This window comes from Anser cygnoides, chromosome 2 (assembly GCF_040182565.1).
Source record: "Anser cygnoides isolate HZ-2024a breed goose chromosome 2, Taihu_goose_T2T_genome, whole genome shotgun sequence".
Classification (NCBI taxonomy): domain Eukaryota; kingdom Metazoa; phylum Chordata; class Aves; order Anseriformes; family Anatidae; genus Anser; species Anser cygnoides.
Window position 1 is genome coordinate 117,181,122 of NC_089874.1, and position 25,985 is coordinate 117,207,106.

At 38.3% G+C, this 25,985-nt stretch overlaps 1 protein-coding gene across 2 annotated transcripts; it reads right to left on the reverse strand.

Moving 5' to 3' along the window:
• Positions 1 to 766: 766 nt before the first annotated feature.
• Positions 767 to 22,896, reverse strand: LOC106037565 (desmocollin-2-like). Of its 2 annotated transcripts, XM_048049368.2 has the most exons (17): positions 22,603 to 22,896; positions 20,281 to 20,365; positions 17,301 to 17,503; positions 16,723 to 16,848; positions 15,373 to 15,528; positions 14,308 to 14,452; positions 13,053 to 13,219; positions 11,298 to 11,432; positions 10,162 to 10,347; positions 8,528 to 8,787; positions 8,187 to 8,329; positions 5,916 to 6,131; positions 4,291 to 4,518; positions 3,718 to 3,839; positions 2,197 to 2,436; positions 1,524 to 1,569; positions 1,333 to 1,439 (listed from the first exon to the last, which is right to left on the reverse strand). In XM_048049368.2, the coding sequence occupies exons 1-16, from the start codon at positions 22,639 to 22,641 to the stop codon at positions 1,534 to 1,536; spliced, it is 2,487 nt and encodes an 828-aa protein (XP_047905325.2). In that variant the 5' UTR covers positions 22,642 to 22,896; the 3' UTR covers positions 1,333 to 1,439; positions 1,524 to 1,533. The 2 variants fall into 2 exon arrangements, with proteins under 2 accessions (XP_047905324.2, XP_047905325.2); XM_048049367.2 differs by lacking the exon at positions 1,524 to 1,569 and having other exon boundaries at positions 767 to 1,439; positions 22,603 to 22,893.
• Positions 22,897 to 25,985: the final 3,089 nt, after the last annotated feature.

Sequence of the window (25,985 nt, forward strand, 5' to 3'; positions counted from 1 at the left end):
CACTACTGTCATTTGCAATATATATTACAGAGTTTTGTATATATATATAGTGTATATGTATGCTTGATCTAGTAAAACAACAAATGGGATTCAGATAATTTCTGCCAGAGATCTGTGAAAATGCATACCTCTACAACCACCACATAACAGGCTTTAAACAGACATTTTATCCTGGTGCTATTTTTGTGTCTCAAATAGAGCTATCTTTGAAACATGCTATTATGCAGTACATGCTCAATCCATTTGGGCTGTATCTTCTGTCAGTTCTATTTATGGAAAGAAAGTCTCATGACATCCACAGCTAAAAGAAGTAAAAAAGGTAGTGGTAGCTATGCTGGACAAAACTCTTGGCAATGTTCATTTCTATAATGATGCCATGTTAAAACTCACAAGAAACTGAGGTACAAACTTATGTCAAGTAAACATGAGATTTGTCTCGTATTCATTTAAAGTACAATAGTTACCCCTGTTTCCTGATTTTTTTCATCTCTCATTTCCTTATAAGAAAAATATATACTCGCATACAATGCTGATATCCTATGTGTTGATGCCATAAATCCCTTAGGATAGCAAGTTTGATGGGTAGCAACCCATTAGGAGAAAAATATATTTTTGAATATTATTTTACATATATACAATATATATATATATTTAATTTTCAATCAAAATATAAAATTTTCTAATGTAGTCATTGGTATTTTTTATGTGAAAAATGAGAAGTATCTCATATACATTTCATTCATATATGCTGAAAATTAACAAGGTATTTGATATCCACCAGTAATATTTTTGGTTTTATTTCTACAGAATTAAAAGAAAACAAAGGAACAGTGAGTGAAAAAAGCTTTCCTTCTCCAAAGCCAAATACAATAAAATTTTGAAGCTGAATCAATAATTAACAGCACTAAGTTTTGCATTTTAAGCAATCACAGAGAATAGGAAATGTAATCTAAAAAGAAACTAGCATTACTATATGAACATAGTCTAAAGAAAAAACGGTTTGAATCCCTTACTTTTGATGGAACGTGTCTAGTAGAGACTAAAAAAATCTGCTATACATTTAATGTAAGAGTTACTTACACTCTCACCACTCTAAATTAGTTTTGATAAACCCCTCCCCCAGAAAACAAGCAGTGGAAGAATCTGTTGCATTCAATTCCAAAATACCCAGTGTCACAAAAGTAGGACAGCCACTTATTTACAGTGTGGTGTTTTTTTTTTCAGCACTGTGAAAGGCACATTTATCTTTTAACACATGTTTCTGCTAATGTCCTAAACTTAGGTTCCAGCTGATCTAAGAAGTCAAGTGCCTCTTCTTCATGCTGATCACTGCAGCAGCCTACAGAACCAGCCAAGGATCCTTTTCCTTCATAGTTATATGTAAGGAGATAATCTTCAGAATGCTTCTGTTCTTCATCCTGTCTGCATAGGTGCACCTTCTGCATAGGAAGAGAATGCACCTTATTATTTTCTTAAATTGTTATCCTAAACATATTGCATAAAAATAATTTCTTTTGATTTACCTTTCATTGATTAATTTTTAATCAGAGTGTGTCCTCTAATGGATTCCTATATACAAAAAATGCACATGATTGGTCTATATCAGTAAGACTATAAAATATAAATATTTAATAAAGAAATAATTTCTACTAATCACATATGTAACAACAATAGAGGAAGAACCTGTTTAAATAACCTGTCAAACAACTAAAATCCACTCAAAATTGAACGACTGACTTACATGTAACCAGTTAGGCAAGTAGAGTTTCTGATCTCCAAAGCATGGAGTAACTATATTTCTAATGCTGTACATACATTCCTATACCATTGCTAAGATAAATATCAGGTCTTAAATTAGTACTGAGCAAGCAGTTAGAATAAAAGCAAACTAAACTCACAAAAGCTTGAGTAAGGTTAATATTATTAATGAAAGTAAATACTCTAATGTAAAATAGCATACTGCTTATAGTTTAAGCCAAGAGAAAGTCATTTATGCTTATGTCTCAAAATATTTAAAGGATGACTTTTTGAAAGTCATATTCCAAAATGGGAGGCAGAGAATCAAAAGAAAAAAAGGAAAAAGAAAAAAAAAAACAGCAAAAAAACACCTTTCTAGCCCAAACACATCTTCCTTGAGAAGTCTGCATACATTTATCATAACCTACACTGCAGGAAACTTAGAGTCAGAATACTTACTTCACCTAAACGAGGATGTGTGAAATTATGCCATTCTGAGTAAGAGTATCTACATGTGTCCATCACAGGCTGTCCTCCTCCTCCTTCTTTGACTGATCCCAGAGTCTGATGTCCACCTCCCCTGACTGATTCCAGGGTATGACCTCTTCCTTTTACCATTTCAAATGTTTGTTGATCTCCTGTTTTTATTCCACATCCTACTTGATCAGCTGTATTTTGTAGAGGAATTATATTGTGATCCTAAAAAAAAATAAAGTAAAATAAAATAAAATAAAAACAGTAATAGTGGAGAAACCTTTAATTTGTTTTTATTTCTATTGCATTTGTAAAATTCAGCAATTGGGAACTGTCAATACTGAAAACTCAAGTTTTCAGTCTTGCACAGTGACATTTTGAACAAAAAGCCATCCTTAGCACTTCATACATAAAAATCAATGGGTGGTCTTTGGAGAGGGATATTAGGACAAGTGGAAAACAATAATCTGCAATTAGATATGATACGAGATCCAACAACTGAATCTTTATCCTGACGAAAGATGCACTATAATCCATATACGTTAGTTTCTCAAAATATCACATAAAATAATGCTTGGTTTCCAAAGTTAACAACCTGTGACCCATTAAACCAGATATATAGTCATATTCATAAATTTCATTCTATTTTATTCTACGTTAAATCTGCATACCAGATGAAAAATGGAAAAACTAGTACGGGATCATATAAATTAAAGATTATGCATCAATTTATAATGGCACTACATTTTATGCTTCATAGGCAATAACAAATATGACATTTGTCACAATTAGTATAGTTTGTCTTGGTTTCTAATGTAAGTAAGCTAAATATTTTTAAAGTAACCTTTTTCTGAGGAGGCAAAAGTCAAGGGGTGAGGGAAAGAGAAGGGAAACAGTATGAAGAGGTAAGTCCTTGTATAAGAATGCAGACCTGGGCCCGACTATGTTCATGACAGACTGAATCTTGAAATAGTTTAGTCACCAAAAGCAAGAACATATTTTGTGAACATGGACTGTTCAATACTTTTGCCACTGACTCAAAAATCAACTACACTTGGGTTCATTTTTTACGGAAAAAGTATAAATTGTACTTGTGACACCTAAAGTAATTATTGGCTAAATTAAAAATTTTTTCTCCAAGGAACAGCAACAATGTTTTGCTATAAGCACATATTCAACGTGGGCTAAAGAGTAAACTTCCATCTAATCTCATTGTTGAAAATTACAAGACCGATTAAAATATCCACCTGAAACTTCCAACCAATCAGTTAAAGTCTGGAAGAATTATTAACAGCTGAGAAGAGGCTCCTGGAATAACAGCCACAGGATATCTTTAAATATATATGGTACAAACGATCACCTAAAGTAAGAGCTTTCAAAGTCTCGTAAAATAGCAAAGCACATCAATGATTCCTGCGTTCATTGCATATTTCCTTTACTAAATCACTTATTTGCAAATGCAGAATCTTCATTATATTACTACATTGAAGTAAACAGACAACTTACCATCACCTCTTCTCCTGGAGCTTCCGTATTTGAAATGATTAAGTTGTGATTGGCACAATCGTCAGTCACATGCCTGCGCATTACCCCAGAGCCACAACAACCACAGATTGTAATCAGGATTACTGGAGAGGAAATAAGGGATGAAGATAATAAGGGATGAAGATACTCTGAACTTTACCTCAAAATGGTATCTAATTTTGTTTGAAAATTAATTTTCTTATATTAGTCTTTTTAAATGCTTAAGCATGAAGTATCTTTAAAAAAGATAACCCACAACACTTCACTCAAGAGGGTGGTGAGGCACTGAATGGGCTCTCGGAGAAGCTGTGGATGCCCCATCCCTGGAGGTGTTCAAAGCCAGGTTGGATGGTGCCCTGGGCAGCCCACCACCCAATGCCACCCAGCAGGTGGCATCCCTGCCCATGGCAGATGGTTAGAACTAGGTGATCGTTAAGGTCCTTTCCAACCCAAGCCATTCTATGATTATATGAATCAAGTTTGAGTTGGGCATTCTCAGCTAATTGTAAAAATGAAGTGTTTTGCACTCAACGTTAAAATAAAAAGTATACTTACACAGCAAGAGTAGTGATCCTAAGATCATAGCAAGGATGGCCCATACACCAAGAGTAACACTGCTGGAGGCATAAGACATCCTTTCACATTCGCTTGGAATAACACAGTTACAGTAGTTAACTGTTATTTGGGTGACTCCTTGCTTTCCTGATTTATCAGACACGGTTACAGGAATAGTGTATATTCCAAATGGAATATCACCCCTTGGTGAAAGATACACAGACTTCTCTGTAAAAAGACAAAAACAAATATACCGTTAACAATGCCTGAAACTCCATTTACATTTACTAATAAAGACTGTCAATGACGTTTATTAGAAGCACTTCCAGTAGTGTGATTGGAAAAATTAATCCAAACCTCAATGCATATCCCCTTCCATTCTTTAGCTCTGTTGCTATATCCAATGGGAATAACTATATTCAGTGGGAAGTGAAATCCATTTAGTGTGCTGCTCTGCTTAGTAAAATACCTGGTCACTGGTCATTGTTAAAGGGGAAAATATATCATTTGTAAAAATACATACATCAATGATTATCTTGTACATAATGGTTATTTTATGTTGAGGTGCATGAAACTGTATGTCCCTTTTAATTTCTTTTTTTTGTTGTTTTTAAATTTGCCTAGTATAAACCTTGAAACTCTCAGATGTCTTCAGTCTCAGACTTTGCTGTCTTTTGCCTTTCACTAGTGCATGTTTGTCTAGACACTTCAGAATCAGATCCTTTTCAGGCTAATTACCTACACATGACAACTTGGTAGTAAACATATATGCTGCTCTTGATACAGCACCCACCAGGAAACCACCACCAGCTATAACTTTTTGTATCAGCAAATTTTAGAGAACAGGTACTTCTTTTCTAGCAAATCCTTTATCTACTTCTATGAAAATATTTAAAATTAACATAAGTATATAAAGAGAGGTAGTAATGTTTGGAGGTTGTTGTGGTGTTTTTTTTTGTTGTTTTGTTGTTTTTTTTTTTATCCATCTATGTTTCACCTAAAATGTGCTGGCTGTCAGCAGTAGTTAAAAAAGAAAAACCTGCCTCTAATCAATTTGAGGTAAAGTTTCAGTTTTCCAGTCCTTCACCGTAACAGCAGCCTCAAAAAAGTTGTACTTTTATTTGGAGTATTGGCTATTTCATTGTTAAATTCTGTACAAATTATGAAATTATGAACGTATACTTTCTACTCCAGAGGTGTTGATCCAATTTAATACACTGATTTTTGTTCTCACACACAATCTTTTTACATCACAATTTCAGACAGCAGCTGATTTCTGACCCAAGTAAACTGAGGACAAATTCTTGTTTATGCTACAAGAGGCAGAATATAGTAGCCATCTCCTTGCCTCTGTGATGCCAACAGTACCACCCTGCTAACTTTTGCAAACCCAGGACAGCTAAGACCTCTTCTCTTCAGTGTTTTCCCTTTATTCATGTTATACTTTTGATCTCCCATACAGCAAATGAAACTGAGGGACTGTTATAGATGATCAAGTCTACCTCATCAGCTCTACTGACCAGTTTCCAATGTGTATTTATCAAGGTATCTCACAGTCCACCCAAGGCAGCTGTCCCACAGCTGCCTCTGGCAACCTACAGCTAACTGAGGAGGAAGTCTCATACCATTGTGTCGTGTTATCTTCCATGAGGAAGCCAAGTTACGGTCAGTCACGCGATACACAAAAGGCATACTGTAAGAAGAAATATCACCATCCTCTGCAGTGAGGCAGATAGGTTTTCTGTCTCTGCACATTATATAATCAGTTTTAAGTATTCGTGGGAAATTCCTGTTGCAAGGCTGGATGACAACTTGCAGAGTTCCAGTGCCTGTTTTGCCATCTATAAAATAAAAGAGAATTAAATGGTAAAAATAGTCAAACATTCATTCATTTCTTTATTTCTAGTCCCAATTTTCATGAATATCATCAACTGTAATATCCAGGTTGAGAATTAAGGTGGAAAGAAGCTATTGGTTTAGCCAAAAGCAGATAGGAACTTCTCATAGGTTTCTTTTGGCTGCTTCTGCAGAGTTCTTATATTTGCTTAGGAATGAACTCATCTTTTCGGGCAACAGGGAAGAAAGTGCTGCAGTCTGTTTCCTCCTATTCATGTGCTGTCCTCAAGTAAGACTGCAACAATGAGTAAAGGAAGGAAAAGAAACAGAAAAGACAAAGCAGGTAGAAGAAAGTCTGCAGCTGCAGGTTCATGAAGTGCGTGCTTTTATGCAGTTCAGGATCCCATACAGAAACTCCTTGACTTGCTTTGAAAATCATTTACTCTCAGCAGTGTGATCTGGTCATAGTTAAATGCACCAATGTGTATTGGTACAAAGAAAAGAAAGAGCTATACAGAAGAAAAAGGTTCCAAAGCTCCACATTTTGTGTATATGGACAGAACATATTTTATTGTTCTTACATATCTATGTGGGTACACATACTGTCTAACAGGAGGATGAGAGGACAAGGAGCCTAAAAATCCGGGGTAAAGGAGCCTAAGCCAAACTGAGAGTCAACAGCAGAAAGGTAAAGACTCCAGAATTTTTACTCCTGGAAGGAGAAAATACATTACACTTTCCCTAGAGCATACTTCCCCTTCCCCTGGGAAGGCAAACACTTTGGGATACAGTGTACTTTTTTCTGTCCTCTTCCTTCTGTCACCATGCAGTAGCAGGATTCAGCCATGAAACACACTACAACATCAAAGCCTACATGTAAGAACTGAATGGGCTCTCCCTCCTAATTTGACTTTTTCCAATATAGGAATGGTCATTGCTAGTATATACATTACAGTGAAATTACATCAAAACAGCTTTTTAAAACTGTCTCTAGAAATGCCTAATTGCAGACGCTTGTATCACACTTATTTTAGATACAAGAGATGCTCTAAACAATTCAATTGTTGTAATATACATGTAATTTTTATATCCAAGCTTTGGACAGAGTTGTATTATTCAACTGTAAAGCTACTTCAAGGTCTGCTCTTTATTCCAACTGCTCTAAATTTATTCCAAAAATTTAGTCAGGAAATAAAAGGAATACAATCCTGCTTTAGCACAGAAGGGCTAAAAATAAATCCTGCCATTGGACTTACAAAAGCAATCTATTTTTTTTTTGATCATATTTTAAAATTAAAAGCATGATAATCTATTTGCTACATTTTTTGCATTTAGATGTGAAAAGTGTATTTAGTCATCTTGACTACGTGATATTGAGGAATACAGGGAAACCATGTCTTTCCCTGCAATAAGCACATATACCTAAATTGATCAGAAAGAATAAACACTCAGTTTAAGTCAGGACCAAAATCTGTTTCAGAATAAGAACCTGAGTGTGCAATTCCTCCTTATAATGAGAGTAATTTGTAAGAGCTCTGTACCTCAGCAATACATAATGTGAACACTATTACAGAACATAGACCTACTGAGGATAAGTGCACAGTAACACATATCAGTGAATACAGCTATTCTTACAGGTTCTTTTAACTTAAAGGTTTCCGGAAACAAGACACCAAAAAGAGGAGAAAACAGTCAGAGTTTCAAGGACAACTTATTTTTGAAAAATTCTCTCTATTTTCTCTGTTGTCAACTTCATGGCTGTTACATGACATCACTTAAAACAAAAATTTAGTCAGGAAATAAAAGGAATACAATCCTGTTACTGCAACCCTGCTTTAAATGGGAGCAGATAACTTTTGAAAATACTGAGAATTCGCCCTGTTTTCTTATATGCATGCCCTGCCGTATAATATTCCTTAAGCATTTGATAGTCATCCCAAAGGCAAGACAATGCACTGGATGCACCTCTGGCCTGAACCAGTATAGTTGCCCCTAAGTTAAAATTGCACATAAATATCTTTCATAGACTACATATAAAGGTGACAACATTTAGTACTCACTTCTGTCTATTGCGAGGACTGTGATATTGCATTGACCTCGTTTCATTTCTCCTAGATCTCGGTCCAAGGCTCTAATGGTTCTGACTTCACCTGATTTTTCATCTATGTTGATCCAATTACACTGTCCAGGTGCTATCTTGTAGCTGTTAAGAGTATTTTTTTGTGTTTAGGTAAGGATCTCAAATACGTACTCATGCATATATTTATGCCTATATACACATACACACATAGATACAGGTATTTATGTTCACACACACACACACACACAGCATCAACATTCCCCTTTCTTGTATCCCTCCATGCTTTACTCCAAATAAACTAGAGATAACATTGTTTCATACCAGATGCCTTCACTATTTCCAGTTTCTGGATCTTCTGCTAGGTATTTCCCAATACTTGTCCCAACCTCATCACATTCACTAGCGTCCATGCGGAAGAAACAGGGTTTAAACACCGGCCCCTCATCCACGTCTAAGACATTCACTATGACAGTGCTGGTGCTCTGGACAACTTGTTGTGAATGTGGTGCCAGCATGTAGGGTGCCTCATTGTTGACTGCAATCACAAGGATCCTTTGCTTGGCGCCTTCATAGTCCAGACCCTGAAACACAGGTTTTTTTGTGTGTGTTTTTTCCCTCTTTCAAGCTAATACAAAGTTGGGCATTGTTTTCACAGAACAGTTATTAAATAGGTAAAACTGTATGACATTTGTTTACAAAACACAACAGCTTCTGGAACATCCAGCTAGAGACACAGTAAAGAGATAAGATTTAAACAAGCAAAGAAACCCCAAAATGTTAAGTTCTAAATCAGTCAAAGAAAAGGACCAGAGGAACTATCCCTAATAAGGTAAGCAGCATCACTAGATATTTTCAGATTAATACTCTGCTACTGAATCACAAATAGAATTGACATAAAAATTAAATGTGGCCTGAGACTTTTTCCTCCCATACCTAACTGACCATTATTTTAGGCTATGAATATCTTCCTTCCAGCACAAGTCAATCACTCTTCTTGTTAGCACCTACATTTATTTCCTAGTAAGAGTTCACCCACTTCAAATGTGTCTTAACTTGTGGGGCTGATCAGTCTGTATCTACACATGCAATTCTCCAGACACCTTCTCAAAGGACATCTTATGCCAGTAAAGCTATTTATATCCTGAAATTACAATACTCTCTGGTCTACTACAGAGTTACACTAAATACATGAAATTTCAACTGGATTAGTATACCACGGACATAGCTTAGCCTTCTGACTTACATCCTCAAATGTTAATATTAATTTTCTCTGCTCCTTAGAAGTTACCTGCTATTGCACGGTTTTAGCAGATAACGAACAAGAGGCACTAAAAGACAAAAGGATGTGCCGGAGTCCAGGTAGAGTGGTCCTTCTGTCTCACACCTGCAAAGTACCAGGTATAAGAGTAACTTCTTACATGTACATGGACTCCCTTGCAACCCAGAAAAGCACACCTAAACTCACTATCTAAACTCATTCAAAATAAAGCCTGGATAGTTTTAAGACAAGGTAATAAGTTTAATCAACTCCCAGAAAGAACAAGGCTGGAGGAGGTGCTCATCACTCTCCTCTTCGGCCATGCTCCCACTTCTGTTAAAATCCCAGCTGTGAAGCGTTCTTCAGTTACATCCCTAAGTATCAACAATTCAAACTGTGGAATCAGGAAAAAGCACCAAGCTCTGCTGGATGATAAAGCAAATGGAGACTCTTGAATTCTGAACACACAAAGGAGGAGTAGTCTGGAAGATGAGCTATGCAAATTCTGTCAGTTATGCATTACACATGAGCCTCATTTGCAGTGTGTTAGTCTGCTTAGAAATAGAGTTCAGAATAAGAATAAAGTATGATGTGCTTGATAGAGATTTTTTTGAATAAAAACTAGGTCTAGGTTATTGGTTTTAAAAGTAACACCTGAAGACACAAATTTTGCTCTAGCAGTCCCATTTTCGCTTACCTTAACAACACACAGTATTCCTTCATTTGTGTTTCTGTCTGTTGTAATTTCAAAGGAGCGATCGTCATTTCCTCTTATGATTTCATACACAGCTGTGGAGCCAGGCGCACCAAGTTCATCAAGATCAACAACAGAAACTCTCAGTATTTCTACATTCACTCTGTTTTCCTCCACTTGTGTTTCGTACTTGGAAGTATCAAAAGAACAAAAAAATCAACCTAAATCAGAAAATGCTGTTCTACAATTCAAGAGTGAAGACAACTGTACTTAAACCCTGATTGAAACAGGAACCCTGTCCAGGCAGCAAAGCTCCCTTTTACTTCCCAGCAATCAATGACATAATGAAGTCTGGAATTCTCCTTCCAGGAATGGTAAATTAGCACAGCTCCCTTATTTAACATCAGCTGCAGATGCTAATTTGCATACAATGTCATCAAGGCACAGCATTAAAAAGAGGCCATGGGTTATGGTTGATACCAGTGTCCCACAGCACTTTAGCTGTATATATGCTTATTGAGATATAATCTGTCCTAAAAAGGGAAATTTTAAAGGCCCTTGTTTCCGTGAAAAAAAAAAAAAAAGAAAAAAAAGTTAGAGCCAGCAATTTTTAAGTTAAAATGTGAACAAAGGGAAGATAATTTAGATGGCTGCAGTAAACAAAGACATAAGGCTGATTTATAGCTATTGGTGAAGAAGTGGTTTAAATACTACTCATGTATAGAAGAAGAATAACAAAGAAATTCTCAGTGAAATCCTTGCATCTACTTCACTGACACTAACAACACACAACTAGCCAAAAGCTGGTCAAAGATAACTGGCTCATGGAAATGCTTCAGAGTGAATCTGTCCCCACCCTAAAAATGGTTACATTACAGGATTTCTGAGATAACGTATTGCAGAAGTGAACGAATTAATAACGTTCGTTTTCTCCCAATAAGGCCATTGACTCACAACAACTAATATAGCAATAAGTCTAACTACCAAATAACACAACAACCATGTTCACAAAGGTCTATGTTGGTATGAACTGTCTTGGGGCACTAGGCATCATACTTGATGGCGCGCCCTTGGGAATATTAGAAAGGTGGTATGTTTTTATCTATTTTACTCTTTACAGACAATTTATGAAAACTTACTTGTATCTGTTTAAAAGTTGGTGCATTGTCATTTGTATCTTCAATTTTAATGATAGCTGTTCCTGTAGTGCACAAACCAAAAGGTTGACCTCCCATATCTCTCACTTCAATTAATAAAGTGTATGTGGACACCAGCTGCAAAGAATACAAGCATACAGAAGTTTTAACACATTTTTTTTTTAATCAGTTGCACACATCAATAAATGTTTTATTCCTGTTCCCCAACTCTGCTCCAAACTCATCACTGTCCCCTACAAAATATGACAGTTTGCTTTGGAGCTATTTTCGTTTACTTCCAAAAGGAAAAAGAGTAAAATATATTTCAGTGGCTAAGTAGCACTGAGTTCGGCATCTGTCAGTAATTTGTAAGCTATACCCAGTATCAAAGCTCCCCACAATGGCCACAGACACCTTTGTTTTCCAGTATCTGATGTTTTGGAAGACACAGATGATGTGCTTTGATCCCCTAATCCATCCTCACAATCCCTCTCCCCTCGCCCTCCCCATTGGAGTGGCAGTTTTCTTTTGCATTTCCAGCTGATAAAGTGCTTCGGTCCATGGCTACTTTTTATTAAGCTTCATTTCTCACCCTGTTATTTCAATGAACGTTCCTGCAATCAGCCTTTGTTTGGGATATATGATGTAGAAAGAGGGTGCCCTCAGCAGTTCCTACAGAACCATCAATAAGTAACCCACTCAAATCAGTGACTGGAATGGCAACAGCAGAATGCTTTTTCTTAGCCTTACAAATACCTGAACAACCTAGGGAAGCTGGAGCTGGGCACAAAAGAGGGAGCTTGAAAATGAAGAGAGTAAACCCAGTTCTGAATAACTGCATTAGGTTGCATTAGGTTTCCTGGGTGGAGAAAAGAAAGCTCCTGTTCCACTTCATAAGTTTCTCTTTAAAAGACAGGTAGTGGACTCATTTTTCAAGCTTTTCTTCCCTCAGTGGTCTCTGTGACCCTAGTAGTCGTGGTGATACTCAGTCACTGCATTTTTCTCTTGCTGAAGAAGCTTAGTGATGTACCTCTGAGCATACAATTTTGCTGCTCACCACTAGGGCGTATTTTCAGCCATTAAGTGACTAAGTGTTCCAGAATGCAATTATTTTTATCCTAAAAAATATGTGCCTGCAGCCATTTTCTAGTATGTCTTATCCAAGAAATATTGTTTTGAATTACACATGCCTGTCAGTTTTTCTAATGTAAACACTCTCGCATGACCTTTTATCCAAAAAACATTGAACATGTTAAAAAGTAAAATCTCCTCGATCTTCTTACTTGAAAGATATCCGATAACAATAAATGGTTTGTGCATAAGTTTTGAGAAACACTGTATTATTGTTCAGGTTTTATATATTGGAGATATTTCTGCTGAGTGCAGAATGACTGACTACTTCCAGTAAAGTTGGTTCATCTTCCCTGTAAAGAATCAGGGAACACCTCAAGTAGATCTTGACTGGGAGGAAACAGCGGCCATGGGATTCATGAACAGAGAAAGAGTAGGAATCCAGAGAAAACTGTTTGGTGTCAAACAGGAGTAGCAGGCAGTCTCCCTGCCAAGTTTAGCTAGAGTATGGTAGACCTATGCAGAAACATTTTGGACAAACTCTGTTGTAAGCTTTGGAAGCTCCTCAGAGAGAGAAATACAAGTGGTAACAAATGTTTTGTCTGATGATTCCCATGACAGGAATTCAGTTAGGAAGTTATCTGTGTGCACTAGATCACAGCTAAATAAGCTTCAAGGAAAGATCACCTCTCTATCCAGCTGTGGCGATAACACACTAATGACACCCGTTTCACCATGTAAAGAAAATGCTGGGATTATTGGTGGGTTTTGTGACACAATGCGGTATCTCAACAGAGTATGCAGAGTTAAAGGCTCATCTCTGTCTTCTGCAGTCACCGTTCCAACGATTACACCTGTAAATACAACATAGCAATTTTAAATTCCAGAAAAATCTATAAATAGGCAACAATTATTTGAACAGATATTTCTGTTTAAATAATATCACAATTGTCAAATGAACAGAAAGAATAATCAAGAGAAATATTAGAAGTCTTGATTTCAGCTAGAGTTTCTGCCAATGACTTCTAACTGAACATCCCAAATACAGATGAAGAGGAGCTGCCAGGGAAAATGAGGAGGAACTTCAGTGATCTCTGACACAGCCCATATTGTAGCACCGCCCCTTGGGGCTTGCTGCTGTCCTGCATCCCCAGCCTGAGTGGTTCTAGACTTCACTTTGAAACCATAACTCACCCAGTCGAAAGTGGAGGAACTCAGAGAACGAAACGCAACTGGTGCTTCGGGGGTGAATGTGAAGGCAGTTTGCCGCCTTGTCTGTGAAGCAAATTAGACCCCCCTTCACTCTGCACCCCTAGTCTAAGAGATGGTAAGGAATGGCAAACCACTGTTTTTCCATTACTTGTTCTCTATACCCCACCTGTCTCTCCACTCTTCTCCTCTGTTACACTGACGTGAACTCAGCAACAGGCAAATCCCTACCTGTCCATGGGTATGGGCAGAAACAAGCCTTTCATGTGTTATCTTGCCTTCCCTAACCAGGAAACGTCCTACCTTAATTCAACACCTTGGACACACACTGTAGGCTTAATCAAAAGTGTTTTAGACCTTAGAATACTGCCAACTTAGTTTTCAGGAAACTTACCTGTTAAGAACTGCTGTTTTGTGCTTTGCGATCTAAACATTTAATGCAGATAAGTGATTCTGGATAAAATTAAATGTTTTGAATTTCTTAAACTGCTTTAAGAACACCGAATCATCTCAGTTTTAAAACATTTGTTTTACACATTATTTTTCACTATTACTGAGATGACATTCTGAAATTCCTAATTGTTAAGAAATCTTGGGCTGCCCTTTGAAAACTCAGCCTTTGATGTAAAGAAACACTACTCAGGAAATCCCACTGAAAAATGTCAGGATCACATCGGTACTTAACTGAGCTGAGTAACAGTAAATGTGTTCACCAGTTTGAAACAATTCTTACCAGGCTTGGAGTTCTCAGGAACACAAAACTCAAAAACTTCCTGTGTAAAATATGGAGCATTATCATTGTCATCCTCTATCCTGATTGTATGCACAAGTGGTACCTCTGGTGAATAACCATCTGGAGTACTTGCAAAGCAAATGATCTGTAAGACAGAAATTCAGTTCACTTCATACTTGAGCACCATGTGGTATTATTATACTTTCAGTTCGGTGGAGGAGTCAACAAAATGAAATACAGAGTGTCAAGCACACAATTCTCAAGACGAGACTTTTCACCCACATGGAAGGAGAAGTGACCGCTATCTAATGATGACAGCTACACAAAAACTGTGACTGCTTCCCAATCTTTCCCCTTACTAGAAGTATTTGAATCACTTTCCTTTTTTCTGTCAACTTTGTCAAACATCTTTCCCAAGTCTCCCGAACACAATTTTTTGAGTTGTCTATGAAACAACATCAGCGTTACAAAAAATTTAGATGCAATTACTACTATTTAGAATAAAATCAAGAATAGTAATAAAACTATCTGGCTGTTATAACATAATTTGATGAAATTAAATAACAGGTATTGCAAGTTACCTCGCTATTCAGGAGCTGTTTATTTTTATTATCTGCCTTCTTACACTTCTCAGCCAGTAGAGAGAGCAGTGTACCTTGTTAACAAAATACAAAGATTGAGCAGCTTGAGAAAAACAGGCTCGAAAAATATAGCTGGCTGGAGTTTGTCATGATCGGTTTCTTATGCAGACCTTTCCGACCCTCCCTGAAAAACTCTGGGATAACTTCAAATTCTTCCTAGAAGTGATGTAAATTCAGTAGCTCACTGCCATTACTGTTGTAATTAGAGTTTAAGCAGTGAAAAACAAAATTCCTCTCAAGATCTACATGACCAAGTATTTCTTTGTCACTGGTTTCATCTCTCGAAGACCAGAGATACTACTCTAAACAGACAGCTGACTATAGATCTTGTCTGCTTCCTTTCTCCCCTGTAACCCAACTTTCAAATGTGTGCATGACAGAAATAAAAAAAATATATTATACTTAACACAATTTAGGCCTGTACCTGGAAGCTTGGATACTGTTCACGGTCTACTGCACGAGTAGCAAAGATATTTCCAGTTTCTCTTTCTATGTAAAACAAACCCTTTGGATCTTGATCAATTCCTGGTCCACTTGCAGAATAATAAATGGTGTAGTTCTGAGCCGTGTCTGACTGGACCTACAAAGAATGAATTTTTAAGCCCAAAGGAAAGCGTCAGCATCATTCTCATATATTCTTCCGCCTTTTCATGATCACACATAGCAGAAGCATGAACTCTTCAAAAACAAAAATAAAACTCAATTTACTTCTACTTCTTTACCATCTTAAGATTCACAGCTCACCTTGTGACTGCATTCCTTTATAATGTGGGTGCATGAGAAGGGATAATTAATTCAAACTTAGAAATTGTTTAGCATTATTGAACAACTAAATAAATGAGAGTGTGCATAGAAAAGTTTAATTTTAAAATTTACCCTCTCTAGAATACTGCATGCACAAGGTACATTCAGATACAGACTGCTTCTTACTTTGTTCAAAAGATTTTGGTTTCAGTGCACTCACTGAGAATATGGCTTGTAATTACTGAAGAAAAAGCAAGGGAGAAATAAAGAAAAAGAAAACAACCTATAGCACAGTCCAGAGACATGCCAATTCAGATAGCCTCTTTGCATCTCATTACAGGCACTAAGGAGGTAACATCAGCAGTTATCTACTTATAAACAACCCCCTCCCCAAATACTTTCCTTACCTACCAAATGCCAGAAGTTAGGAAGATAAGATTAGTAGAATGATTGCTCTGTACAGACTATGTTATTACACTTGTCTCTACACATCTGCTACCAGCCACTCTGTAATCTAGTGAAGGCTAGATGCATCCATGATAACTGTAGTTCTTGCATTTCTCTTCCACGCCTACTTGTTTTCTTACTGTAAGAACTTTTCCTAATAACATAGGCCATACTAAGTCTTCAATTTTACAGGTATACACCACAAACACCTAAAAGGATATAGACAAGTAGGTAAAATTTTACCCCCCACGTCTATGCAATCTTTTTCTAAGCAATGTTTTGGGATATTTTTTTCTTTAAATTACACACTTCATTGACCTCCATGCAGAATAGCTCTCTTCTCATAGTATGCCTCCTCCTTGTTACAACTTTTACAGGTTTCCAGTTCATCCCAACTATTATGGTCATAAGTTATTTAACGTATGAGATCAGAAGATACATAATGAACAGAACAAGATGGGTATAATAGCAAGAATGGCATCAGTGGAGAACACAAGAGAGCTCACTTTCATTCTTCATATATCATGAAAGTCACATAGAAAAGTAGCTTGTGCCATAAAATTAGGATCCATATAAAATATACCTGCTGAATTTGTAGTGGGAAAGGTCCAAGGGAGTTCTCCATCATAACAGATGGAATAGGGCCCCATCTTCTTTTGGTTCGCTTGAGAACTGTATCTCTAGCCTGCCTGGTCTTCTGTGCCTGGGTCTAGAAGATAAAGATATATGAATATACTCTTAACTGTGTACATTTTTGATCAACTATTGTCCTTGCTTTTTCCATCTCCCCACCATTTTTCCCACTGACCATTTGTTTTTCCAAGATCTTCATTCCCGATTATACTTCCTATAGCATTCTAAGAGGGTTTTCATTCATTGTAGTAATTTGCATAAATAAAATCTGCTTGGATGCCTCATATATGGCTTTTAAAATTCTTGACATTCCTGATTAAGCTCCTTGCTAGCATCTCCCATTTCAGAATGGAAGTCTGCTGATTTAACGCACACTGTAATCACAACTGCTACAAAAAAAAAAAAAAAAACACTACAGAAAAGTACTCTGCCTGAATTCTAACAATTCATCTAGAGCTACCCAATGTCAAACTGTATTCTGTAAAACTGCACCCAAATAAGGAAGGTACCTTGGAATTAGAGGCCCACCTTTTTTTCATCTGTCACCAAATTGACTTGTATTTTCTTTTCTACATGTTCTTGAATATCTTTAAGTACTATGGTAAAAGTCCTTTCCTCATCAGACAAAGAAACAGCAGATGTGGTATATACAGAGCCATCTTCCAGAACTTTAAAGTTCCCATCACTGGAACTGATAAGTTCTGCAGACTGAAGACACTCGTTCAAATTAACTGTAAGAAAAAAAGATGTAAACAATAAATGAAACAATAACATACCTCTCGAAGTGAAAAATCATTCACTAATTAAAACTTAAAATGATATTTATTGGCATTTGGAGTTTTTTAGAATCAGTCATTTGATAAGTAAGCTCCTCAAATATAGATTCTCGTACCCAATTATGCACTCAGACTTGACCGAGTTTACTTGAATTTCCACTACTGTGTTCATAAAAGTATCTCCTAAAGGACATGGATGCTTCATGCCTATCTTTCAAAAAAGACTCTATTCCACTAGTGAAATTATTGAAGCATCAGAGACAAACTTATAAGTTTAAATGCAATAAGCACTGCAGACACGCTCATTATTGGATCAGTAGGCATTATCTTGTGCTCCATGGCCCACAAAATCAGTGAATATGATTAATTAATGCAAATTCCCAATGGAGCTATTACTTCTTGGAAGCTTTGCCCTCAGGAGGAAAGCACTGACTGGTTTTATGTGATTTAGAAGTCCTGGGAGGACAAAGGCCTTTAAATTATGAGGCAGACTGATCAGAGAGATACAGACTAACTCTAGAACAAATGATTGACATTTTTTAAATATATACATGACAGAGTCCCACAGGGTTGACAGGAAGTACCAAGTAAGGTCAATTTACATGCTTCCTCTTTTTTTTTTTTTCCCCCTAAGTATTTTTACTGTATTTGGTATAAACTTGTGGCTTAAATAAATTTTAATACACTTCGCTCTTTACTCAAATTGGTTCATCAGTGAGTAATTCTTCACTACAGTTGGGGGAAAAAAAAAGGCAAAATCAGGATAATCATAATGAACTGCAACAGCACCATCACACTAAGAAAGAATTATTTGACACCCTGAAAAAGATGCAGGCCAGAGGTCCAAACTCTACACAAATCACCCTTGCAGAGTACATGGAGGTGTTAGCGTCATGTTTTCAAAGTCAAATATCCTTTTTCTTGTCTTAATAAATTCCAAAATGCTGTGTGTGTGTACAAAATCAAAAGGCTTTAAAATAAAGAGAACTATGTACTAGCATGCTTCAATACTTTTTTAATGGTATCATAGTATACTGGGTCTTGCTACGAAAAAAATAAAAAATAAAAAAAAAATGGCTACTAAAGCCAAGTGCAAAATTCCAGATTAGATTCAAAATTTTGCCCCACGTATGCAGATGATATCTTTAATAAAAGAAATTTAATTTATCTTCCAACAATGTAAAGACTGATAGGAAGTATAATTTTAAATATGGCTTTTTTTCTTCCTCCCTCTTCTTAAGCCCTTCTTTTAACTGCACAATTAAACATTTAATAGACTTCCTATAGTATTGCAGTGACTCCTCACCTTTGCCAATCCGTGAACAAAAAAAATTAGTACTGCACAGAATTATAACCTCCTCACTTTAAGGTGCATATTATAGCACTGCTGCATATTAGAACACTCTATTTCCAAAAATACCAGAATGGAGATCTCGTTTGCGATCATTATGTGAGTCAACATTATGCTCAGTATGTCACAGCTTTGTGGGATCTTTTTCTTTACAGTCTCTCGTCCATATCACGTAAGTCAGAAATATATAAAACCTCTTAACAACAAGGAAAATCATGACTCATTTCGTTGTCATGCTGTGATCCCTGATATCAATGCAAAATGTATTACCCTTTCTCAATAAATGTTTAAGGAATGCCACCCAAGCTACACAACCTTCGTTAAATGTTTGGAAAGTTTAAGTTCAGTGTTATGCAATTTCTTTCATGGCACTGTAATAACAAGAAGTTTTACTTTAAATAAATGAAAATTGATTTATATAAACAGAGAATTATTGAGAATGCACAAAAACTTAAACAGCTGTAACCTTTCACTGTAAAGTTTAACAGGAAGGTCAATGAGCTTTCAATTTTAGAGTTAGATTTTCTGAGCACTGGTATTATGAATAATTACAAATCTCCTGGCTTTGTTCATTCTGTAGAAATTTGGGGAATGCACCTCTGCTGCCCTGGGACTGACACAGGGCACCTCTGAAGCCTCAAATTCAGTCTCAGGCAGCACAGGAGATAGCAGCTCCCACACCCTGCCTTTAAAAGCTGCTTTTCAAAGACAGGAAAAAAAGGAGATGGGGTGTTTTTTGGTCTCCCCTTTGCCTCTCTATCAACCTAACTGAGACAGGTCAGCTTAAAGTGAGACAGACACCCAGCCAGCCAGGAGCACTCTCCCAGCCGGGTGTGCATGCAGGATGCCTTTCCAGCTCGTCTCCTCGTGTGTCCTGAGCACCCCAGCACAGCCGAGAAGTCACAGACGTATTTCACACTGGTCACACAGCAGCAGCTTCTGGGTGCTTTGGTTGTGTGGGTTGTTTTATTTTTTCCTTTCCCATTATCCAAATGACTTATTGACTTCTTCGTATGACTCCGTGGTTTATAGGTATGCTTTGGAATATTAAGCCACATATTTAAATACTAAGCCTTAGAACTCCGAACTTTGAGAACATTAAACTCTGTCATTCTAGTTTTAAAGCACATACTGAAAGCTGACGATAGCTGTTTACGCAAAAGTCAAATGGATGCAAAGAGTCAGTGTTCAAATCCGTAACAAATACAGGGCGTATCCTTCTTAAAAAAGGCTGATCCAGCTATTTAACTGGCTGTCCAGTCATCCATTCATTCCATTAAAATAAGAAAAAAAAAAAAAAAAGGTCTCCTCTACTGTGAACAGCATCTCCAGAAAAGGTACAATGCTTTATTGTTATGATGGGCATCCTGCAGTTTCTCACCTCTGCCAACTAACGTGCCAGCCTCTAATGCAGAAGGAACAAGAAAAATGACTTTCTTGCAAGCATCACAGCACAAACTCAATACCTAGAAAACAAATAATGCAGTTAGGAAAAAGAAATAATTACATGATATTTTGAATAATAGCTACTGTTACTGAAGCTGTCTTTGTTTTGTTTGTTGTTGTTCTGTTGTTGTTTGTTTTTATAATTATTTTTTTTGAAAGAGTAGCTAGTCAAAAGATCCAGAAAACACCCTTCAGCCAAAAAGACAGGTACTGTGCAACACAATGTGTGTTTTTTTCTAAAATCACAGCAGCACTGACATCAGCAGTGAGACTTTGACTTTTCTTAGACAAGATGTCGCCTACACTACTACTTTCCTGTAAACATGAAGTACAGCTCCACAGTATGCTTCCTCCAATAGCACTCCTGGTCAATTTAGGTTCAAAGCCCCCGAGCGTTAAGGTTCAACCCATCTAATTCAATCTGGTAAAACCTTGGCGATGCCTAACATTAAAGGGACAAGTGTCTTATTAAAACCACATGACAACACTTGCACTTACATATCGCTTTGCATCTTCAAAGTACATTCTCAACTGGTTAAATCTAGCTTCAGCAATTAGATATGACATAAATAAAACGTTGTGCATGACAGCAGTCCACTCCCATAAAACCAGTTACAAAACGAGGTCCTTCTCAAAATTCAAATGATGCATTAACCAGATAACCAGAACTTCTTATAAGAATCATAGAGGTACAAAGATACTACTCAGCACACACTAATTTAGTCCTGACCTCAGATTCCGTGTGTGTGGATGTATATCTTCTGTCTAGTTTTTATCCATATGTTTAAAATTTTAATCCAAAAATCACACAACCAATTCAACAAAGAAACAGAGAATGTGAATAAATGTATTCATCCTTTTAAGTACATTTATTCTTTCAGGATGAAAGTCTAGCAAAAAGGAAAGTCAACTTTATTTTGCACATCTCCTTAGGATTAAACGTATAAAGAAGTAAATAGCTAATGGAAATTCTAAAAATGACTTATTAACTTATTTAAATTAACATATATTAACTTATTTAAATAAAATACTTTAAAATTTTTAAAGGCATTATCAATCTTTATAAAAACTAAGATCAGCTAAAAATTGAGTTGAAATGTGGAGTGTAATGATTGCATTAAAGCAATTTAAATGCTGTGTCTGTATAATAAAAGCAGTTCATACTGTTTCTTACATATATACGCACAGATAAAAACATGTATACACAAAACACTTTAAACATCCTTGCTTATGTCTTAAAAGGCATTTTCCTTATTGAAAGATACTTAATAAAACCTTCTCTCCTGATAGTTACTGTATAAATTTATAAACTATTGAAGTCATACAACTTTGCTGCATTGTTCTAAGATATTTTCTGAATCAGTAGCATGTAATTCTGAATCAGTAATACCAAGCTAACCTGATGTCAGTATGAGGAGCTACTGGAGTTAAACAAACTTAAGAAATAGGTATTTGTGAATATCAAGACATAAGGAGGTGCAAGGTAAAAATAAGTTTTTGTCCATTCACTTTATATGAAGACGACACCTTAGGTTTTTTTTTTTTAGGTCTGGGTGTGTGCAGGCTTTTTTTCCCCTACTTGACAGTGGAATTTCGTCTTCTTTTTAATTAGATGAATTAATAAACTCATTTGGGATTCTCTGGGTTTTATTATGAATATCTTAGCAAAGGCAAGAACGCATAGCACATCTGGAATAGTACCACTCTCATTAAAATGTACATATCTAATGACGCAAAAATAATGAAATCAGTGATTCAATGCTACTGATTTTTTTTTTTCCTGAGCTCAAAGTACCATCTGCCTTCTTTCTAAGAACGCGGTGATAATAAAGGGGAAAGGGGCAAGAAACCAACGACAAATTACTTCCACTCATCCATAAAATAAAGACCGTAATAAAAATGAAATAAAAATTAACTCCGCCACTCTCTGCCCGACAACAGCCTCTCGGCAGCCGATTCCTGCGCACCAACCCCCGCAGAGCAGGGGGAAGGCAGGCAGGGGAAAGCGCTGGCTTCCTCCAGCCCGCAGCCAGCCCCGGTGGGGCGCTGGGGGTCCCGGGGGAGGGTACGCACGAACCAAACCGGGCCGTGCTCGGCTTTCCCCCCCACGAACCGGCGGCACCAGCGCCTGCCACCGGAGCCCGGTCCCCAGCGCTCCCCTCTTCCGACGGGACCCTCAGCCCCATCTCAACCCCGCAAGGGGGCTTTCGGAGCCGGAGCCATCGCAAAGCCCCGTGCCAGCCCCTAACCCACTCACCAGGAGGCCGAGGACGAGGCGGGGGGCGGCGGGGGCCATGCTGCGCTGCGCTGCGCTGCGCGGCGGGGCGAGGAGTGCGCGGCGGCGGCGGTGTGTCTGCGCGGAAAGCCGTCTCCCTCGGTCCCCTCCCGTCTGCCAGAGGAGCCGGCCGGTGGGGAGGGTGGGACCGCGCGCGGCAGCGGCGACTTTAATTACCTTTTTTTTTTTTTATCCCTCCCTCCCTCTCTTTGGGTAATGCCCGTCCCGGGCACGGCGCTGGGACACCCCGCCCGGCCCCGCCCGCCTACCTGCGCGGCGTTACGCGGTCTTGTCCGCGCCCCTTCCCTTCCCTTCCCTTCCCTTCCCTTCCCTTCCCTTCCCTTCCCTTCCCTTCCCTGCCTTTCTTCCCTCCGCGCTCGGCCTCGCCTGGCCGCGGAGCAGCGCGGAGACGCGCCCCGGGGAGGCTGAGCCCCGCGCAGGGGGACGCGCAAGCTGCGCACAGGTTGCGCGCACGCGGCTTCCTGCAGGGCGGCCCGAGGATGGTTAATTTTTTTCCTTTCCAGACGGACTTGGCTTTCTGCTCTCTCTCTCTCCCTCTCTTTTTTCTTTTTCTTTTTTTTTTTTTTTTGGTCTCTTTCAAACCACATGCGCTCACCTGTTGCAGGCGTCCTTTCTGAGCGGCAGTTTCAGAGAATCACGGAATGGCCGAGGTCGGAAGGGACCTCTGAAGATCACCTAGCCCAACCCCCCTGCTGCGCAGGATCACCTATTTTCACCACTTTTTTCACTAGTTTCAGATGAGTGAAAGAAATTTGGTTGCACACTGCTCTCCAAGCAGTATGGATTTGAAGACTTGTCAGCCTGAGCAGGAAGTTGTGTTTCGTTTTATTTATTTATTTATTTATTTTAATTACCAGTAATAAAGCACTTCAAGAAGGTGGATCAATAGAAATGTATGAATACTTTTTTACATTCAAATGCACAATTGAGAAGCAAAAAAATCCATAAAATCTTTATGCAGCCTTTGTACCTTACAATTTCTCACTAATTCAAGCTAAATAAGGGGGATCAATGACCTGATAGAGTCAGGAAGTGTAAGAGACCACTGATAATGTAGGTGGCAAGAAGGTATAGAGGGACATAACCATCAGGGGGTTGCAGTGGAACACTTGTATAGCTGCCTGGGCATGAGAAGTGCTGGAGTGGCTGAAACAGTGGCATTGTTCCCCTTTAGTCGTGTGGGTAATCCATAGGGTACATGCCTATGTATTGGTTACAAACAAGTGTATCCCACTGGCACACAGGGAAGGTATGAGATGGATTACAACAGTTCCGTGGGTGTGGGGTGCTGTGATAGCCAATTCATGATGCTCACAACTGTGTGCTGCAGTACCCCATGGCACGGTGACGTTGCAGCCTGGCCTTGCTGATGGTTGCACCATAAACACACAGCATTGCACCAGGCTTCGTCATACAGACTCAGGGGAAGCAGGGAAAAAAAACGGCTGTGATGTTTTTATTTATTTATTATTTTTATTTTGTGTGTGAGAACTGGTAATGCCAGATCTGTCTTTAGAAGCAACCTTGTGTCCCTGGCCTTCAGTTAGCTTCACCTGCTGCATCCCCACCCCAGGTATTCCCATAAGCACATGATAAGAGCTGGCAGCCCCCTGCAATCCAGAGCACTGCACGCAGCCATTCGCTTTTCCATGGCGGGTTTTGCAGCTAGGTAGGAAGTGCTGGGCTGTGAAGATTGCTAAGCATTTTAATTTATTATGCTCCATTCAAGTAATTGTGAACATAGAAAGGGAGTGAATGTGTCTGGACCTGCAATCATTTCCAAACATAGTAATTGGGAATACCAGCCTTGTGGTCAGAAATTAGTTTCTTGAGCTTTCAAATTCTTTCTTTAGTGTCAGTGTGGGACAAACCCACATCTGTCAGAGTAAGTACCTGGAGTCAGATGACCCAGACTGTCTTTTCCAAAGCCCTAATTAACAGTCTTAAAACTCTGTCCTGGCTTCGTAGCACTCTTGCTTTTGTGCTGCCATGTACAGTTCTGCCCTTGCAGTAACACACTGGACATAGAGCTCCTGCTGCGGTTGTCAGATGTCTGTGGGAGTTCAAGGGAAGAGTGGGCAAATGCCAGCAGGAGAGATACTGGCAGGACTAGCAATGAGGTGGGTCATGGTACCCTCAGCCCAAAGCTGTTGGAAATGTCAGATATGACTGCCTCATTCTTACTTTTCTTCAGCATCATCTTACGGCCACTGCTGGAGAAAGCACAGCTGGGTTGGGTAGGCCTTTGGGCCTGTCACAACATGGCCATTCATGTGCTCCTGTAATTCTGAGAGCTTCTCCCTGAAAATCTGGAGCTTTCCTCAGTGTCAGTAACGTCAAAGTTTCTCTGCTGTTCAAAAATCCAGTTGGAAAATCCACCCAAGGGAGTAAATGTCTTTTTGTCACAGCACTTGCAGAGTCATTCATCCCTTCTTCATCTCCAGGAAGCATCTGTGCAGTAGAAAGGTTATTTGAAAATGGGCTGACCTGCCCATCAGAAGAGCTGTATTGCGTAACTGCAGTAAATCCCTGCCCCATTTGCTAAGTGCCTGTGAGTTTATGGGCACATTTCAAGGCTTTGGTTTGAACGTGAGGAATCCGGCATAGCTGGAGTGCTGAATTACCTTTCTTCCTCTGCAGAGCTTTTGACCATGGATGTGCATGGACGTGCTTGTATTTAAAACTCCCTGAGTACATTCTTAGGGCTAGAGTCAAGAACACAAGGGGAAAGGTGATCCTCATTTCAGGCTACTTTGGATGCAGAGGCCCTACAGATACAGATGTCTACAATCACATTACTGCAGAATGACTCCTCCAACAGTGAAGTCGAACTTTAGCACTTTGATAGCATTATGAGTCATAGATTGGGAGAAAAAAAAATAAAGAGGGGAAAAAAGATATGACATAATTTGGATTGCTTGGAGCTCCTCTTGCGGTGTGGGGAATACTTATTAAAGGGTAGACTCAGTAGTCACATGGATATATATGAAATAGTGGAGAATAATCAGAATGGCTTTTGTAGAGGAAAGACATATCTCACAAATAAAATGGAATGTAATGCTGCAGCTAGTAAGTGAATTGCTAAGTTTTGCCTAATTAGCACTGGAGGGTTCAAAAATTTGATAAAACCCAACACCAAACATGCAAGTGAAAATTACAATAGGAGGAAAAGTCTTGCTATGAATGGTAGTTGGTTTAAAATGGGGAAAAGAAGAATTAGGGAAGTTCAGGCAGTAGGAAAACATTGTCAAGTGGAACCTGAGCTTTTCCACATATTCATAAACAATGTGGAAAAGAAAATTAATAGTAACACAATAACAGTAGAAAATTAGCCATATTAATGA

Excerpts from the sequence above, each read along its gene's own strand:
- LOC106037565 (XM_048049367.2), bottom strand. The coding sequence starts at position 22,641 with ATGGCCCCCGCCGCCCCCCGCCTCGTCCTCGGCCTCCTG. Across the intron at positions 16,849-17,300 it reads TGGTGACAGATGAAAAAAAG|ACCCAGGCACAGAAGACCAG; the intron begins GTGGGCCTCTAA and ends TTTATCTTCTAG. Across the intron at positions 6,132-8,186 it reads AGTCCTCGCAATAGACAGAA|ATGGCAAAACAGGCACTGGA; the intron begins GTGAGTACTAAA and ends TTTATTTTATAG.